The sequence below is a fragment of the Diachasmimorpha longicaudata genome, chromosome 3 (assembly GCF_034640455.1).
Source record: "Diachasmimorpha longicaudata isolate KC_UGA_2023 chromosome 3, iyDiaLong2, whole genome shotgun sequence".
NCBI lineage: Eukaryota > Metazoa > Arthropoda > Insecta > Hymenoptera > Braconidae > Diachasmimorpha > Diachasmimorpha longicaudata.
Window position 1 is genome coordinate 10,486,304 of NC_087227.1, and position 20,980 is coordinate 10,507,283.

The 20,980-nt window shown below is 38.8% G+C and overlaps 1 protein-coding gene across 4 annotated transcripts in view; it reads left to right on the forward strand.

The window, feature by feature from the left end:
- The window catches only part of LOC135160693 (uncharacterized protein), an 82,741-nt gene that overhangs the window by 44,341 nt on the left and 17,420 nt on the right, over positions 1-20,980 (forward strand). For all 4 annotated transcript variants that reach the window (XM_064117515.1, XM_064117517.1, XM_064117519.1 and 1 more), the window contains exon 4: positions 15,344-15,454. In XM_064117515.1, coding sequence (XP_063973585.1) covers positions 15,344-15,454 — 111 coding nt within the window. The remainder of the gene's footprint in view (positions 1-15,343; positions 15,455-20,980) is intronic.

Consider the following 20,980-nt stretch of genomic DNA (forward strand, 5'->3'; position numbering starts at 1 on the left):
AGGGATTAAAGTGTTTTTCAAGTAGAGTCGTCCATCCTTTCCAATTCTGCTTCATCTCGACTTCTTTCTCATCAATTTTTCATGAATTCGCGAAATGACTTGGAAAATAGGAAATTATTTTGGCAAATATGTTGGAATTTTTTAATTATGTTGAGGGAATTTTCTTTTTTTCTGGCTTCGTAAGACGGAAGAAAGATGTTCAAACTTTAAATGATAAGATAATTTCATATAAATTATAAAATACTCCAATTTCACTGGAGAAATAACAGTCGAAGATGTAGATATCATTAAAATCAGATCAAATATCTTTTATTTTGATATTTTTCTCTTCTTAGATTTTAGTTCGACCATGTTCTGATTGTCAGCTATATTTCCACGTCATGCTGCAAACCTTTTGTCACCATGATCTCATTTACAAAATAAAAAATATTGAGATACGCAATCCCCTAGGGCAGCATTATCTCCAACAATTTCTAGATAACTCACGAGACAATTTCGTCGCCATCAGAATTTCTTTGACGCATACGTCAAACTAATTGAGTAGAATGGATTATCTCGCAGTGTTTTGAAGCGAAAATATATTCGTACCTGTCACATGAAATTATACTCCTAAATCTCCACCGAGAGTTGACGATAAGAAATATGTTATCCTCAGGAATAATCACCTTGATGCGCTCATTAAAGTTGAAGATGGCATGAATATGGGAGCGTACGTGCTTGAGGAATGATATTTAATTGAAACCCGTGTAATCTAACTATTAGCGCGATGATATCGGGAACCGTAAAGGATCCCAGTGTGAACGTCATTGTTCATGAGGCCAACATTTGAGTGTTATCTTGGTGGACGCGTGACTGGTCCATGAAAGCGGGATAACGTCATGGTATATACCATGAAGGTATAGAAGAGACGGTCTGGAACGATAGTGTCTGGCTCCCTTGCCTTCTCTGTGACGAGATCCGGCGCCATGTAACCCCTCTTATTTTTCAACCCTCTCACCCCCTCACGACACTCGTCGTCTTGTGCCAACCTTACTGCACCATTGCCTGTCACTTTTCTCCGATAGCGAGTTCCCTATCGTCTCTTTACATTGAATTACCCCATCTAAAAGAAAAAAAAACTAAATATTTCAGATTTTTCGACGTCTTTTTTCCTTCATCATAAATAATATTTACAATGATTGATTGCTGTGATTGTTAACTTTTTATTTCGTCTTCAATTCTTCACATTGATTCGCATTGAATTTAATTTAATTACAACTGCAATTTTTATAAATATTCGGAATCGAATTTTCTTTCTTTCAAATCATTGTTAAGTTAATTTTTTTGACTCGTGTGTTGCTCCGGGAGATTTTCTGAAAAGTTATGAAATCTCATAAAATTAATTTGAATTTTTGCACTGGAATTGTCTCGCTGTTTTTTCATCTAGAATGTTCCCTCCATGATAACAATATCATCATTCTCGTGAAAGAGGAAATTGTTATTTAGAGTCTATGCCAGCCATTTTGTGCATACAAGGGAAATGTAGAACAAAGGGATAGCTATCTGATACTAAAAAAGGGTTCATCTTCACTTGACGCGCTTCGTGTGATCTCTGACACACAAGTGGTATAGGAGGGAGGAGGTAAAGGGGGTGAGGTGTAGAAGTGGGTGGGAGGAGAGAATTCCTCTCTGAGGGTGAAGAGGACTCAGGCAGGCAATAAATTTCAATCAGAACTGATTATACTTGGAGCATAGTCTATTTAAACGGGAATGCTTTGATAGTCCATGGAAAATTGATTTAAAAATCACATGAAATATTTTAGAGTGGAAATTGATGCTTTATGTTGCATGAAAAAAAAAATTTGCCAGAATAAATCCAATACGAGGAGTATTCAGAGTAGAAGTAATGAAAAAATATACGGAGAGTAAATTTTTTTTTTCCAACAAAAAAAATCGTTAAATGAAAATGTCGCGAAAAAAAATATTGAACAGTTGAATTCAACCTTAAAAATTCGGTAGACTCTTCTATTATTTTTTATACCTCTTAATTGTTCATATTTCATGGGATTCAATCAACGAAAAAATACTCGTATTAAAATAAATAATGTATTCATAGACGTTAAACGATTCTCTCGAACAGCTGAAATTTGAATATATCGGTCTGATAAATTCGCCAATAAAGTGTGACAGGCATTCTCATAGTTCAATTAGAAGAGTATCAGACCACTTATCTGAAAGTTATGGATTTGGATCGGACCCGGGTCCCTCCGCCCATTTTCCTGAATTCCTCCTCATCTGCAGCACATTATATTCCTCCGATTTAATTGACTGTCTTGAAGAGGCAGGTGCACCCAAACGAGATCGCGTCTATTTTTGTCCATATAATAAGGTTGGGGGGGGGGAGAGAAATATCGATTTGATTTATTGAAAAAAAAAAAAATTGTGTGATAACACTGCCAATTTATTCGCCGCGTCACAGCACTTAATTGGCTGCTGGCAGAGAGTTTGATAATAATTCCCAAGTCCCCAATGCTACAGTGCAATGTCGTTGTTTCCATTTCTCCGTAATAATTTGGCTTTTAAACTTTACCTCAACCTCCCTTGAACAGTTGCACCACACAGACGTGGCAAACCATGGCAAAATACATGTCTGGGAGTGCTGAGGGTAATTGAAATCTAGCGGTGTTCGCATATTCCGTAGGCTTTTGATGTTATCCCCGGTTGTAGCCGCAATATCAGAAAATCGTCCTACGATCGTTTATGACTCTCTCTGTCTCTCCCTCTCCCACTCACTCTCATCGATTGTCTCCTTCTATTCCATTGTAATGCGAAGGCTAATTAACGCAATGGCTTTACAATTACTGTTCCCCAGCGACAATTTAAAAGAAAAACAAAATTATGTTCCGGGAACGCTCAAGTGGCCACTGGAAAGGAGATCTCGGCAGGGCAATTTTCGAGTAATGTTAACAATGGTAATTCTTCGCTAATTACAGCGGTTAAAAGATTTTTTTTTTTTGCTGTTTGTTTCATTTCATTTCTGTTTGCATTGGGTGATTGCTAATTTCAATTATTTATTTTACCAACGATTTGATTTTTTCGTGAATCAATTCAATTGCTGATAATTAAGTTATTGTTGCTTTCACGTTATTTCCTTCAATTAAAGTCGAACCAGAATAAAAATTAATTATGTCTCAGTGCGATAAGAAAAAAATTATTTTGCTCTTCCTCTGTTACCTCTTCTTGGATCTCTTCAACGCGAACGATACAATTCATTGTACCTTCGGTATAACCTCCGTCTTAGCTAAAATCCGCATGTTCACCTCCAGTAACAGCTGAATTTACTCACTTAAAAGTATTTTCTCCATGAACGAGGAAGAAGTAAGGACTCATCCCCAGTGGTTGAGGTCTAAAGGTCGCCCTCGGGGATTTAAACGTCGCGGCGAGAGGTACATTAAAGAAACAAAATGGCAGGAAAACACGAAACTAGTGAGAAGATGAGATAGAACTAAATAGGAATAAAAAAAATATACATTTTCAAAGATACCGGACTGAGAGCTAGACATCACGTGCCTCTGAAGGATAGAAAATAACTAGTGACTAACACAGAGTAACTGCCAATTCAACATGAATTAGGAGGGTGTAATGTTCAAACAAAAAATTTACAAAAAAACAACTCAGAAAATTACACGAATTTCTTTTGTCATTTACTCGGCATTTCTTCTTCTCGTTCGGGTAACAATTATCCAATCAACCTTAATTATTCCCTTGCATTTCCACTGATTATGGCCCTTGGGAGTAGATAAAAATAACTGAATAGAAATAAATTGCAGAGATTGATAAAGGCAATGTGGAAAAAACTAATAGATAAAAAAAAAAATCGATGGGGCAAAAATTGTATCCGAGGGCATGCAACTCCATTACGAATAAAACGTATATATCGCCGTTGGTCATGCCTGCCCGGTAGCTAATAAATAAAGACGGGATACTGAGATTATCGATAAAATATGTAGCGCACATACCGCATCGTACAACCGCTGCCGTGAACCAAGAAATTATAATCCGTTCGGTTATATCGATTTATTTACGATGTTTAGAGGTTTTAACAAAACGATGAACACATACAACGTTACATCGGTGGATATTTATCTCATTGGTTGGCCGCACTGCTCGCTTTATTTCCGGTATTATCGATCACAATGAGAATGAAAACGTTCAATTAATGCAACTGGTTATAATGAAATTCTCATAATGTATCGCGGGAGGCGATATCGGGGATATTAATTACACATAAAATCGAGATAATCAATTCACCATTCGTGATAAATAATTCACTTTCTTCGTGGGATGACAGTGGCTTTTCAGTTGGGGGGATAAATCGTTTGTATTGGCTTCAATATAAAATCACAAGTCGCCGGGGGTTTTTAATTATCGAACTGTCACTTCGGCTGACGTTCAATTCAACCCATTATCATCAGGAGCAAACTTACTCCTGAAGGCGATTAAATTAATGGAATGAATATTTTGCGAAGGATAAGCCATTGAGATATTTTCTGGAGAATGTCTTGGGTTCAATTTTTTTTTAAACATTTTGTTGGATTTTTTAAAGTTAAATGAAAATAGTGCGGTAAAACTCGGAGCATTCGACGCGGTAATTTTGTCCATGAAAATATCTTTGCAGAGAATTAATTACTGAGTCGTCTGTTGAGCCTGACTTCACTAACTGGAATAGCAAGATCTTCATCAGTAAAATGAGCCCAACGACCTCCAAATATCTCCAAGCACATGTCAACGACGTAGTCTAGCTCCCCTGAATGATATCGTTACCGGGCATTTAAGCATTTCGTCAAACCAGTTATTTGAATCACGAAAAATTTTCACGATTTCGTGACAAAAATAGAGGAATAAACTTTTTTGTAAGACTTGTTGTTCCTGGGGGTATAAAATGAGTATGTGAAATTCATCGTAAGAATGTGAATCGGCAGCGTGTTCCCTTAACAGACACGTCGATAAGAGCCCAAACGATTTCCGCAGAATTATGCAAACGAGCATGTTGCCGTAATCTCTCTTTCTCACTCTACAACATTTCTCTCTTCATCTTCATCCTCTTGGCATACGGTGTTTTAAACCGACACGCCAGCCACATGAAGGTAATTGTCATGGGGCTTTTTTGAGATACCACCGCCGCCATTCACTGCGTCCGTGAAATGTATACTTTACCGTGAACATACTTTCCCACGTATCATCTCAATGTCACGTTAACATTTTTATTTGGAGATTTTTTAGTGACAGGCATCATTGACTTGCTCTGGGAAATTGCGTTGAAGTAGTCTAAACATAACTGGAGATCAATCTTCAAGGCTGACGAACGCTAGGATAAATATTAACCGAAATTTAACGGGAGAGAATTTATATTTATTATTTATATTTTAAAATGAAATTGAATTAATTGAATAATTAGCTCGGCCTGTGACTGCATGTCCGCCAGTAAAATTTCCATTCCCACAGTGACGAAAAAATATATTATTTAGATTGGATAAACCATTTGGCTGATTCTCATATAGAATGAATTTCGAATACGTGAATTATTCATTTTATATGATTAAAACATTATCATTGAAATGCATATCTGAATTTATGAATTTATGATGAAACTATCGTTGAATTCAACCACGAAATTTCGAATTGGTAGTTTCATTCAATGTAAATGTGGCACCCTTCTGGACATTTGTCCTTCGGGCTTTTTCCGGTCGAAATTTTGTTCAGTTGAGTGAATAATTTTTATTTATTATCGTCACATCAATGCACTCGCATTTCATTACAGCAGGTGATTGATTCTGATATTTTAACAGTCTGAACATATAATTTTAATAAGTCCTAAATAAAGACCTGGAAATTTCAACGAATTTCATTATTGCCAATTCAGGGTACTATTATGTAGCTAAAGTGGCCAGAATTAATTGATAATTTCGAATGAGATTTTTTGGTTCGTTTTAAAAAGCTGGTAATCACCATGAAAAGCTGGAATAATTTTACCATCATATCCCCATCCGAAATTACCTGTCAAATCCAAATGGAAATGGCAAAATGCAACCGGTTTTTACTTCTCCATCAATTTCCCCAGGGTTATGATTGATGAATGCTCAATAATTTTTTCCACTGCTTTTATATTCTCCCGCTGTTGCTGCCGAATTTGCCGGTTTTCATCGCTTCACCGGTCAAAAGAATTAACTTTAATATCCATAAATAACTGAAGCGTATCGTTTATTTAAACACGATCGCACAGTCTCCCCCCGTCCACCCTCAATCAATCAGAAATTGAAAAAAAAAAAAAATCATTGCACGTAAAAATACAAACGAATCGTGCGATCGGAATATTTCGACGATTTTTCGTTGAAACTGTTTGCCAGTCGAATTGAACGGTTGAATTTCGGCTATGAAATCCCTTCGGTAATCAAGATGAGGGAAAATTCAAATAGAATCTCTTTAGGGCTCCTCTGAGAAATACTACCGAGGGCTCTCGGTTGGGTTTGAAGATGTGTATGTGACTAAGACATCTGCGAAAACCGATTTTAATCAGAGTAAACCTCTCTGAGGTCCCAAGATGGCCTTATGTGAAGCCCTTTGTTCCCTCTTTCACACATCTGTTGAGGTGTTGGAGTTTCCGGATGAAGTTGTGTGCGAGGGTTTGATTTTAAAACTGACCCCAACAAAATGACCCCCAACGTTAACCTGTCACAATATTCATACCTGTCTGTGCCCTTTCGTCGAGCTTAAGGAGCTATTATTATTAACGTCAATCCCGGGGGATCAGACAGAGGTTATGAGCTACGTGTGAACGGAGTCATCTGCTAGATGTCCAACGGTTTTGATGAGCTTTCAGAAAGTTTTTTTTCTTGAGAAATTCCTGAGAGATGGTTTTGCCAATTGCGTTGCTTTATTCGACTCAAGCACGAATACAATTATACATCAACAAGTACTTAAATCATCAATCCATTGATAAATTAAATTGCACTTAATATTTTCCTAAAAACTTGAGTGACGGTTCTCATTAGAAAAAAAATCTTCCTGATCTGAGTCATATATTTTTAACAGATCAATCATCCCTAGGTAATATTGTACATGACACGCTGAGTTCCAACTGACAAGAATCTCCCTCCTCTCGTCAATTTTTATTAATTCAATGAGTAAGTCTCTCCCTCGTCGTATCTAAATAATGAATGGATTTAATCCACCATTTAGTTCCAACAAATTTTGAATTTTCGCAACAAATAATGAGAACCCAAGCATTTGGCCTCGATGAGGGTGACACAATGCACTAGGGATAACTCGAAAAACCCCAGTGGGCGTCGAGGGGACGAGTTGTAGTGCTGTAACAATGGAACTCCTCTGTTTCCCCCTTAATACCTTGATCTCTCAAAGGGAATCGAATGCTGCGGTGCTCTCGTATGCCAATTATACGCAGATCCTGAAGGAAAACATAAGAATACCATAACTGCGGCTTGTTTTTCTTCATCAACTGTCTGACATTCAGGATTTTAATGATGAGCATGACGATATCAGTGTCATTCGAGCTATATGCCCATTAGTATTTGCCAATGGAGATCTTCTAGTCCATGGGTTTATCCATTTACTCGTTTTGATTGTGAGCTGTTTACACTGATAAAAATGTCTATCAGTGTGGAGTTAATTCAGCAGCGAATTACCTCGATGGTCTTTTAAGGATCAAACTCCAATCCCTAGACGCTTGAACACCACATTTTTGGTGTACCTCCTTGGGACGACGGAATTCACCCAGAATTTCTGAGACCATGTACTTCAAACTTTGAAAGGGTTTGTCTGAAGAATGTCTGGAAGCCCCTAATTCCCATTCTGAAGGAAACAGGGGGTTAAGGAGTGTTTAGTTTCATTAGCCCTCCAAGCAACCAAGGTACCTACTACCAAGACGTCCCTTTTATTAAGGATATCCATTAATTTACATTGAGAAACTGAGTTTTTGTTTTCGGGACATCCTGGATGACGTCAGCACGTGTATCTTTAGGTCTTTCCCACCCTTAACTGGATAGAAAAAAATTGGAGAGGAAAAAAAACATTTTCTATTTATCTCGAATCTGTTAATATCTTAATGATACGGTTTAATCTGATATTTATCAAATACTTTGACATTTGAGAAAGACTATGTCCTAAAATCTAATCCATTGAATTGTCATATTTCTTATAACCTATTTCTCTTGGGCTTATGGGGTCATGAAAGTGGACTAAACCAACTAAACTTTATCTGAGAGTTGATCAAACCTTCAATTCTAACTTTGCAATGAACAATCGAAGCTGTTGAGTCATTGAAGAAATAGAATTCCTCTCGTTCCCTTTCCACTTTTTCTTTTGTTGTCTGTAGTGTCATCGGCGATGACTGATATCGACCTTTCTTTGAAATGATTGGTGAGGTGGAAGTTGGTTAACGAATCAACTAGCTATTCATGAGAAGAAAAGCATAAAAATTGATGAATCATTGAAAACGTTGGTTTGACATGATTTCTTTCACTTTTTATAATTGACTCAGCCTGACTAGAGTATAATTCGTTGATAATAAATTCATTCAACTAATCACTGCCGAGGTGAACTCGTTAGAATTGGGGAATCACAGTCGAGTCTGTATTAAATTGTTTTGATGGTTTTTTTTATTCCTCTCAGTGCATTTTCCTTCCCCGATATTCACAAAATGTTCTTCACAACTGTTTTGCCCTCACCTTCTGCGTATCACCGCTGTTGTATTCCACTACTGTCAAAGCCAGCATGAGCGTTGTTGTTCAAGGTATTTCATGAAATCGGCCATCTCTGACAGGTTCAAACAGCCGTGTGAAACCGCTCGAAATTTCACTGAGAAACGGTATTGTGGGATCCCACGGAAAGGCACGATTAACCGGCTCGGTGATTTTTCCACCGACTCTTTAAGACACCTATTTCGTTTCCTGGATCGCAGACCCCACAGTACTTCATCCATGAAGAAACTTCCTGTGTGTCTCCAACAAATTTTCAACATCAGCCCTCAAACTTTAAGCCCAATCATTTAGTCCTTTATAATCAAGGAGACCCTCGGAGACTCATTCATCACTTTTCCTTTCTTTCCCCTCATCATTCCCCTTTCCTGTTCATTCGACGGCCATTATTACTTAAACTCTTACCAATTTTTTATGTCACTGGCTATGACGATGATTGAAGACACATCGTACTGAAATTTCCTCTACTCCCTCTTCACTGTATGAATATTCGTAGTCACTTGGCATAAAATTTCAATTCCACTTTTCCTTTCACTGTGATTACGGATGATCCGGCAAATTCGCTGGTGGAATTGTCAGGAGTCAGCAGTACGGAAGTTGGAGGGTTTAGGGCTCCTTTCCCCGTGAGTATGCTGAAGGACTGAATGGAGAAGGAAATGAGGAACTGGGGAAGATGACAAAAAAAAATGGGGAAGTTTTTGGAGGGGTGTAAAGCCTCAAAAATGAGAGAGAGTAGGGAAACTCAGGGGTCGAAGATCTTGGGGTTGGACAAAGGAACTTGATCACTTTAAAGTGATTATTAAAATCAGATGATTGATTGCATGTCCCAAGTAGTAAAAAAACGGTCCTATTGAATATGTATAACTTTCTCAGAGACATTGAGGAAAGAACTTTCATTTTTCCTTCCCAATAAAATGAGAAAAAAGCAATTATTTTTGCCAAATATCCGTTAACTTCGGCGAAGAATTTATTTATTCAAATATGCGGCTGGAATAACGAGACTATTCCATAAAATTCCGAACCCGGCAGTTTCCACGAAAACAAAGATGACATTATTTGAAATTTTTCTTGAATAGAAGGACCTGAGTTTACGACAGTACTTTTGATCGGAAATTTAGTAGTAGTTGTGGAAGTTTACGGTAGTGCGCCTTTAAGGTTTTCTATACCAAGCTCAGGGCACGGTAGTATGGGCTCTTTTGCTAAAGAACAATAGAAGGAGGGGTTTGCTCTTGGCTATAGGGTTGGGAACGGAGAGAATGAAGAGGAAATGCGGATGAGACAGGAGGTGGAGGTGCTCCTCGGGTGATAGGGTGAGGGTGAGGGGTAGGATGGGTGGTAAAGGGGGCAAAGGTGTACGGAAAGGAGGAAAAGGAGGAAAGGGGGAGGGATGACAGGGCGAAGCTAATAGAAATGAAGAGCCCTGCTATCGGAGTAGACACCACCCTCTGACGACTACCCATCCAAAACTGTACGGCAGGTGGTGTTCAAGCTTGGAAAACTTTCATCGCCTTTTCTCTATTTTTATCAGGGAAAATGCCAGTGTCTTTTTATCGCATTTTCTGTCTACTCCGTTTCATGTGACATGTTTTGGGGAAAATCCTGTTGAATATTTATTATACGGTGGGAAATCATTCGGAATAATATCAGATTTTTTGTCAATTCAATTTTGGTCTACTCCTGAAGATTGGAATTACGTTTGTCGACGTGACTTTGATGAAATTGTGGTAATTTGTTTATCCATCTATGGACAATATAGGTTTATCTTATGGGAAATGTTTAGTTATCGAAATTGTAGTACAGACACAGTAATTAAATTAAACGACACATCATTTAAGAACGAGAAAATTATAACGTTTTTAGAGAATTTAAAAACTAAAAATTTATTCCATCTGCGATTCATTTAAATCGTCGCATTTGGTCGGTGAATATTGACGATTAGAGACCGTCTGATTCATCCCACTCTCCACATTTTGATTATGAATTCCCTCCGTTGGCAGATTTAATTCTGAATCAATCGATTCACTCACAAAAAACTAATTCCCTATTCAAGTAATATTATTCCTCCATTCCATCCTGCTGGACGCCAACAAAAACGTCTCAGTAGAACTATAGAATACCCGATTATAAATTTCCCGGGTTTCCAACGATAACAATTTGCCCGGTCTCCCGATTTGCATCATTTTAACAATTATCTACCGAGCCAGCCGAATGAATAATACTTCCAAGAAAATAGGTGAGTGGGGGGTGAGAGAAGTTTGTAAAGGACAAGATGAGAGTTAAGGTGTATTCGTTCGAGCGTGAAAGCTCAAATTGATTTCTCAAACCGCGGGATACTTTATGCAAATCCTTCTTACTAGAGAAAGGAGAATGAAGCCAACAGCGAGGGGTAGCTTTTTGTACAAGATCACGCGAAGGATAGGTTAACATACGTATATAGGGAGCTTCTTAAAATATAGCTAGTGATTTCCGGGCGCGACGGCCCTTCCGTCTTTCGTCTAGAGAACCCCTTTCTCAGTCAACCCCTTTTCAGCTTTCAATCGATATCATTATAACTTTCTTACACTGTTAGAGTTGGTACATTATTTTGATGGAGTTATTTGGAGTATTAAATTTAGGAGAACAATTTGTTTTAAAATTGCGACAGATTGTTTGAAGTATTCTATCTATAGTTTTTCAAAGCTCATAATTCTTCACTGAACAGAGAAGGTAACAGAATCCCTAGTCATTCATTTGGTCTCAGGAGATTTGGAATTTAACAAACAGTAAACTAAACATCAAATTCGTTGGGTCACGGGAAAAAGGGGGTATTTTTGATGAGATTAGTTGCAGGGGGTTAATTCAGAGTGTAACGAGAGAGGTCATGTGTCAGAACACACATAACATGAAGGGTTTTGGTAAAGGTGCAATCGTGGGCAGCTTCTCGTAAAGGCAACATTTGCAAAGGGATATCAGATAGGCTTTAACTAAATCTACAGCTGTGTATATTGTTTGCATGTCAATCACAAACACCTGTGTGTTTCGCACACAGTCCACTTTGATACCATTTTCTAACATCTCAGCCCCCATAACGCCTGTAATTACTCTTGGGCTGTAACCCTCACCAGTAGGTTGTTCCGATCACACGAAGGGATTCTAATGCATGAATGCGAATGGGAGACTCATGTGGAAAGCACACATATCCATTTCCAAACGATGATTTCCTGGTTGACGAGTCTGACCAACACATCTGGTAATTGTGCTATTTGATGAACGGATGTCAAGGAAATGACCAGCGGAGAGGGGTGGGATGTAATTATTTGGGGGTTGTTTGCAATCATTATTCATGTTGTATGTCATCTTCGGGAAATTTGAGATGAATTAGAGGACCAGTCATTGAAATTTGATGGATGATTACCTTACAGAGATCAAGATACGCGGAAAGAAATTTTGGATTAAAATTAGACGTCTAGAGGACGAGACGTGGGACGAAATGACAATCAACCACTTTTTAGGTCAAGTTTTGTTGGAAAAATTGTACTTGAAGGGCTAATTTTGATGATAAAACTAATCTTCGCCCCTCGTTTCACCCCCTGGAGGTGTAATTTTTCCCTAATTTTTTTTTTCGTGGAGATTTATCAAGAAGAGTACTATCAGTTGTCAAAGGTGCCATAAAGTGCTGGAATATATCGAAGTTAAATCAATTTTTTGAAAGCATTTCTTCAAGTTTCTTAATCACGTTGAAGGCGATCATAACTAGAGATTAAAATACGTCAAGACAAGACGTGTATTCCAAAATTGGCTGTTCAAACAGACGAATCTGTTGACGCTTCAAATTGAACAGGTGCGTGTGACACGTCAGGAGTGGAAATCTGTGGGAGGCTAGTCATTCCTAATTCATGGGTTATGCTTGTGGATTATCCACGTGAATAATCATCTTATCAATGGGCCTATAAATATATTGGAATCGCGAAAATTCCCCAAATCATCTTTAGGATTGTGATAGAACTAATCCATTACGTATGGTTTCAATAATTCCTTGAAATTCCGCTCCATAATCTCAATGATAATATCCTGATACCGCACACTAATCCAGGGAGTAACCAAACATTGATTTGGGAACGGTGATTTAGAATTTGAGTGCTTCGACCACATCTGGAAATGGTTATAGATTGATGAACGGGAGGTAAATGGAATGTCCATCAGTGTCCACCTACGTCCTATGACATAATTCATATGACGATCGATCGTTATGATTATTAATACCGTGAATCATGACTCATACAGACGTGTTAAGGTATTATTCAGTGATTTTGTGGATTAATTTTCCTTCAGAGGCTACACGAACTCGAAGAATCTTATTTTATCGGCAATATTTACTTTGACGGTTAGATTATAAGTAATTTTCGAATATAAACGAAAAACATGAGACTCACATGTTTCCAAAAGTTCTCCCGATTTGCACAAGTGCTTTGCCGATAAAGTTCTTTTCGACTAAACCAAAAAGCCATCATCATGAAAGGTCATGCAAATTCTGTAAAATTTATTCATGACAAACATTGCAAAAACATCGAAAATGTATGGCACACCCTCGACAAATAAGCCGTTGCCATATAAACTGCAGACAAATTGAAACAGCAAATTTATTTGAAGTTCAGCACAGAAGAGAGAAAAAGCCCAATATGCTTGTTGAAGCTCCGTGTATGGATAATGTACCAAAGTGACGTTAAAACGTTGAAACGTCGCCGTAGGGCCTATGTCCTGGGCGCGTGTTTTCGCGCGAAAATTGAAAATACCTCGACTTCAAAGAGGTGTTACCGAAGGGGTGACTAGTAAAAGCGAGTGAACGATTACGTTAGAGGGTTGAATACGCGCCCCTAGGGGTGGGGAGATAGGGACAGACTGTTGGTGAGTCGAATATACGTCTTTCGATGGTGTTGAGTGACGAGAGCCGAATAGTTGGCATCGCACGTTAATAGCTCATTAAGCTCGACGCCTTCTCATGCTGTGACAAGGGAACAACAACACTGTCTACCCAATATTAACTAAATATGGTAGCGCAATGGGTGGGGTATCCCATGTTGCACATTGACTTTGAAAGCGTGTGAGAAAAGCTTTTTGGCAGACAATGCGCTTGGGAAAGTACCCACAACTGTCTGGGGCGAATTCAGAGGAAAACTTTGACAATGTACCAGAAGATCTTATCTCTTGATATGGGATTTTTCTTCTCAACATTTTCCTACGTTGTGCTTGAGAAAATCTGTGGAACAGTTGCGTTAAATTCACTGAATTTTTCATGATAGGGAGTTTAAAATTCCTATGATTTTTTAAATATGTCAAATAAGTTTTGTAACATCCTATGAAATCCAAAAGTTTTTCCACCAGATGAGATCAAAAGTTTTTCGGAATTTTGTATTGGGATACCGGAACCCCCTCGAGAAAAATTTGGCTTTGTAATCGAGTAATAAATAAGCAAATGAAATAAAACTTTCTGCCGAAAAAAAAATAAATAAATTATGTTTTCACATTAAAAGTTGGCGTGATAGCCACGTAAACTAATCCCCCAGTTGGCGCTGCCTCACAACCAGGGAATTGAAGGGATTGGTGGGGTGTGGGGTGGTGAGTGTGGCAAGATGGGGATTCAAGGGAAAAATGCAAACGAGAGGTTGACGTTAGTAGCAACCCTTTTTCACTGGCAACAAACGAACATGACCACACACGAGGCGAGAGATGAGTTGGTTTTCAGGTTGGAGGAGGCAAAACTAGGGGAGAGACACTGGTGTAGTAAAACGTGCTTTCACGAGAGTGGAGGGTTGAATCGGAAATACGTGACCCAGCATACGAATAAGTTTTTGCACACTGTGACGAAAACCCCACTCAGTGAGACTGGCTTTAGAACTCCACGTGAGGAGCCCTGATATAGACCTATTGAAAAAGACATTGATCGTTTGGGATGAATTGTGGACAAAATACCGATAGCTTGAGGGCTGGGTAATTGTGCACGAATTGGGTGCAAATTTGGGGGAACCTGTCAGCTAATGAATATTTATTATGACTGTAATGAGATTGGATTTTTACCAACTTAATTGGTTTTTTTTTTCGTAACAATTGGACCATGTCAAAGTCGAAATGCAAAAGATACAGATGTCAGAGACAGATATTACCCTGTCCATGGTCTCCAACTGCTCCACAGACTTTCAGACGAAAATTTGCTTTGCCACACTGTTTATCATTAGCAAAGAACTGATGAAAAGTTACGGTCAATGACTTACAGAGTTTCGTACCCAGGAGGCTATATACACAAGGTACTCGTTGACATTTTCAGGCTGGTAGAGCTGGAGCCTGGTCCAGGCAAGTGGCTCTATGTAAACAAGAACCCCTCTCCTCCTTTTCTTCTCCGGTCTTTATTAATCGTCCGCGTTACGCTCGAGGTAGATCGACGCAGCCAACTTTTGAACAAACATTTGACCCCAGGGCTAAATCCCGCAACCAATGGAAAACCTCGGCTTTTCAGAACTTATTTAGTACATACTTGTTACTGACCTTAAATGTTGAATATTGTTTAATTTCTCGATAGTGAACTTATGGAGTTTTTGAATTTTTTTTTGTTGCAGGAGTGCTTGGAGGAGAGGGTGCTCGAGCTGGAGAAGTTACTGCAAAACGAGAGGGCTGCTGCGCAAAGGGATCGAGCCACTATCACTAAATTACAACGCCAAATCAACAAGGTAAGATTTTCACCTCCTCCTTCATTCTTGCATTCGACTAGCTCCAATATGAGGGATATTAGGGGGTGGTAGTAGTATACCCTCTAATATTGGAAAGTTATTCCCGATATTTTCTCTAAAAAATTGAACTTTACTTTACACCTTCTGCATTACTCTCGTGATGTGCCACCACTACTCTTCCGATTCCAATCAACACTCAGTAAACAACTGATTTTAGTTATAACGATAACAATACAAATGACTATAAATAGCGTGCAAATTATGACTGTATCGTTGATACTACTTAATCACCTCGGACAGTTTCTCCACTTTTTCATCTTGCGATTAATCTTCCCCCCATAAATGCTTGCAATCGCGCCATCTAGCGATGGCGTCATCATACCACCCGTATTTGTAAATCCAAACTGGACACACCTACTGATACTCACCCTCCCCACACCTACTCTTATCGTCTAAACGACAGAAATTTATTATTTCTTTTTTTCTCGCTGGCCGACAAGAAGGCAATCGATAATCCTGGAATCCCCTTTTTCTGCGAATTAGTAGATTCCCCAAATCATTCTTATATTCTCTCCCAAAATCATAGCGTCATCAAAATCATGTCACCCCCAATCGTATTTGGTTTCGTCCTGTGATCGTTTTCAAAGCTAAAATTCAAATATAAATGCGGTGGGCAAATGTTTTGCGTTATAAAGGAAGTGTAACCCCACCGAACCCATACACACACATACACATACACACACACCCACGACCTGATACATTATCTCCGCGTAGCCACATTTCGGAGGGGGTAATCTCGACTGATTTATGCTGCCGCGTGAGCGCGATTCCGAGCCCGGTAAAACGTGGGTTATTTTTCTCTATTTTTCACTCTTTTAGTATTTACTTTAGTGGAGAATTTCCGTATAAACCCGACGGCGAAAATCGAACCCTGGCTATTCCGAGAATTTTCTAGCTTCCGTTGCGTGAGAAAAGAGCGCCTCGGGGTTATCGCTAGGCCCGACAGAATCGTATTTCTTTTGTTCTTTATGGTTAATAATCCACAGGATTTGGTGCAAATAATAGTAATGACGAAATTTCTTCATGCAGTTGGAGTTCAGTTTTCGGATAATTGGAGTTTTTGGAGAAGGGTGGGATTTATTTAATTGGCGGGGGTTATCGAAGGGACGCACGGCATTTGTATTAAATAATTCATCAAATTTCTTCTTTCTTTTTCTATTAACAGAAAAAAAATCATCAACTTGATTTATTGCTGCTCCTATCGAGTCATCTCCATCCACTTGAGTCACAACATTTTTTCGGGTATGGAAGTAGGGGAGGGAGATGCAGGGAGTCATTATTAAGTCGTTAAATATTATTTCTGATTGCGGGTCTTAGAGTGGAGAATCTCTTTCAAGTAATGTTCGAATGCTGAATTATTTCAATTCAATATCGAGTTCTTATTACACAATCGAACATAATTCACACCCAACGGTTCTCTCACATCGTTGACCACAGACGGTGATGACAATTTCTCAACCACAGAGGGTTGCAAGTGTACCAAGAACACTCCCTCAAATACCTCACCCCATTGATTATCGTTTTCCCGGGGAACCATCAGCTTGAAGTCTCCTACCATTTAGAATCAGAAACGATAGTATAAAGTTGATGTGAGCTTTTCGAGGAGGATCTGTTCATTTCGTTAACCCTCATTTAGTGCAGATGCTTGAGTGGCTGTTCAAAGAATTGTTAAAAATAAATCAGTGGCCCAATCTGTAGGGATGGATGAAAATGGTTGCTCATAGATATTAATTATCACGAGATTCCATCAGGTTCCTTTAGGGTCCTATTCAGTTATAATTGATGCCCCTGGAATGAATGGAATATCCGTTTCTCGGTTGCTTGTCAGACTTTAAGGGAGAATTATTAAAAGCAACCCAGAAATTTAATCCATGGAAATGAAATTAAAGTCATTACCAGACATGTTAAAGGACAAAGATATCTCATGGCCTTTTCCAGAGTTGCAATTTCTCCTTAATCGGTTTATTATTCATTTCTTTTTGATGGGAGGAGCGAGGTCAGCATCGCTCTATCAGGTTGTCTGTCATCAAATTCCCTTTTTGACCGACACTTCGGTAGCTATCCAGCACAGTTTGAAACCCTTAAAGCAGTAAAATTCTGAAATAATCCATTGAAAACCCTCCACTGAACTTCGATAATTTACGATTCGTCCTTGAATTTCGTTTATTCACGTAAAAAAAAATTTGTCCAAAAAATATTAACTAAAAAAATCGCTGATCAGAACTAGTGATAAGCTTCGCATAACAATTTATTTCGACGAGTGAGGGGTTGGTAACGATCACGATGAGGACACCCGATACGAGAATCTGCCATATCCGTGTCCCCCTCCTCAAAATGTCCACCAGAGATAAACTTAATTGAATGGCACAGCATTTCTTCTCTCCATCCTCCTCTTTGGAAAATATATGAAGGGACATGCAGAAGTCGCCAGTGGTTGAAGAGGATCATCATCATCGGGAGGGAGAGGAGCTATGGATGGGTCTCATTCGTTTTTGTATGTGGCTAACGGCAACCAAACGGCGGATGACCACTGGACGAAATTAAAGGAAAAGGGGGAGGACCTAATAAGACAAGTGGAAGAGTTCTTATCTGAGGATTCGCTATCGAGATAACCAATTGTTCATCGTGATAGTGAAATAGTGTGGGTGGATGATTTTAGTGTGTTTGACATTTCTTTATTGCGGTCATTCTTTGTGGGTGAATATGATAAATATTAGCACTCCGGTGAATTAATTTTTTTGGGGATGTGTTTTACTGAAGGGGGTGATTTGTCAAGTGAGTGAGAGGATTCAGGAGTGGATTCGCAGTCAAGGGTACAGTTGTCACGTTTTTTGAGCTTATTTGTCTATTTAAGTAGTTCTTCATTAATTTTTAGCGATTCAAACTTCATGTGGGGACTAAAATATGATTATGATGGCATTAATTCAGATTTGAGGGTTGTTATAATTACAATTATCGCATCCTGGACTTCTTCAAGTTCCACAAAATAATTGGTTTCTCAAAAATAATCAATTTTACACGAATCAAGTTCACTTGTTTATTGATTGGATTGAACGTTCCCATCGTAATTAATTACCTTGATGGTTGCACCCCGAAAATAACCAGACTTACTGTGAAAGAAACCACCCTGTCCGGATGATTCACGAGCTCTCGGCCCTTTCTGACAGATCGATAACAGCAAAACACTGACCACTCATCACGTTGTATTAAAAGTCAATGTGAATAAAGGAAAAAATGTTTCACGAGCCGGAGATTCCAGCGTTTGGAGCACTTTTCATCCAAATAAAAATTAATTTTCATCTCCCTTGAAAGCAACCAAGGAGGGAAGAACAATGGAGGATAGAATCTTCCGGAAACTTATAATGAAGAAATTTTTCATCAAAGGATTTTTAATGCACCATTCAACAGGGAAGGGACCGCTCATGCGTTGGCGCGTACAAGTTAATTAACATTTTGTTTGCAGTTTGGGTGTAAAAGTTCTTGAAACCATTGGAATTATCCTGTAGTGCTTTTATCGGCTGGTGGAAAAAAAAAACACAACTTATACGTGAGAGGGTTTCCCGTGATTAATCAGTCGGTGGGTTGAGCAGTGAAAAAAGAAAATGAAAATACTGAAATTTTTTTTTCTACAATTTTTCTCTTCTGTTTCATCCCTTCTGTACATCCCTTTGTTCCTCTCTGTCCTGGATTTTCGCGACGGATATTTTCAATTTTAGATGAAAGATTTTTTTTTTTCTTTCTGGTTCCCTTTTGGGGGGAGGGGGGGCGCTTATCCCTCGGTGCCTATTTCAGCTGGCGCCAAGTGGGAATGCTTTTGTGGGAACGGGAAAATATAAGTGTCTGAATATCTGAAAATGTCAGAGCGTGATGATGACTAATGTTTCGATAGAACGATTTACATCCCCCAAATTTATCAAGAGAATTGTATATTTCAGATTGGTTTCGAGGAGTCACTGGTTACGATTCTGGCAAATTTCCAGAATAATACCCAATCCATTGGGAAAATTATTCTGCAAAGGAAAATATTACCACTATCTTTGGCAAAGTAATTGACGTCTGTAATCTAAATTTTCCAAGACCATAACATTTCCACCCAATAACATCTACACACTTGACTACATCTGAATCAGTTCAAGGATAATCACATAAAAAAATTCCAGGAAAATATTTTCCTTCCAAAAAATCCGTCTGAATCTCTTCCCCATAAATTCCCAAAGGGTCAAAGCCCAAAGGAATTAACTCACCACAAAAAACTACCAAATTTGTATCGCACGCGTTTAAATCAAACGACAGAAGGCCGTTATATCCCTCCCCTCATTCCCCCGAAAAAGCTGTGAAAACTTTTCGTGCAATTCGCCGAGAAAAACCCCATCATCCTGAGTCGTCCGAGACCGCTGACACCTGCAAAAGCTGAAAGACATTATTAAAATGATAAATCACGGTATCAATAACTATCTCACGCGATCGGAGCAATATGGCCGAATAATGTTCCTTTAACGTCGACATTTCGTTTCCTCCTTTACCGCCCACTTTTTCCGAAACTCTTGGTGAAAAAAAAAACCAAAGGTAGTACCTCTAAAAATCATGAAAGACCATAAACTCTGATGGATAGTCGTGTTCGGGTGATATAAAAAGGTCCACCTCGGGGTCTTTTGCATCGATTGGAAGGGACCTGTTCGTAAATCTCGACCTGAAATTTATATCGTCTCTGATCTCAGGTCCAAAGGTTCCGCACAACATGAGCGCAAGGGGGGAAAGGGTGACTGAAGAGGGAGGAGGGGGAGGGGAATGTAAGAAGCAAATTCGGAGGCGTCAAAGATGAACGATAGGGTCGTTGTCTCACTCCCTTTCCATTTAAAACGGAACTACTACCCTAAGAAGATCCCTGGCGCCGCTCTATATCGACCGTTTTGCTCGCCTCCTCTCTCGCACTCCTCCTCATACCCTCACCCTATTCCCATTCCACAGCATAAACAATACCTTTTAGAGGAGTTTCGAATACGACCTGCAATAATCGTATCGGGCAATTCAAACTGTTGTGTTTGTGATAAAATTTTCATTATTTTTTTTCCGGTTATTTTTTTAGGTCATTTGAGAGATTTTAGGTCTTTTAGGGGGTCGTTATAATTTGCAGGCGCGATAACCATTTCACAATGGGGAGATGTAGATTTGGAGGAGAGGAGGGGAGGAAATTAGCGCTAATATGGTGCAGTTAGAGGATTTTTTTTAATTCCAATCTGATTCGCTGGGAATTATTCAACTAAAGAATTAGTCTGAAGAGCATAAATTTTTATAAGGGACGAAAGTTAGTTTTATTATAAAAATTAGCTTTTCAAGTCCAATTTTTCCAACAAAAGTTGACCTAAAAGTGGTCGATTGTCATTTCGTCCCACATTTCACCCTCTAGAGGTTTAATTTTTATCCAAAATTTTTTTTCGCGGAGAGTTGAGGTATTGGGGTTGCGAA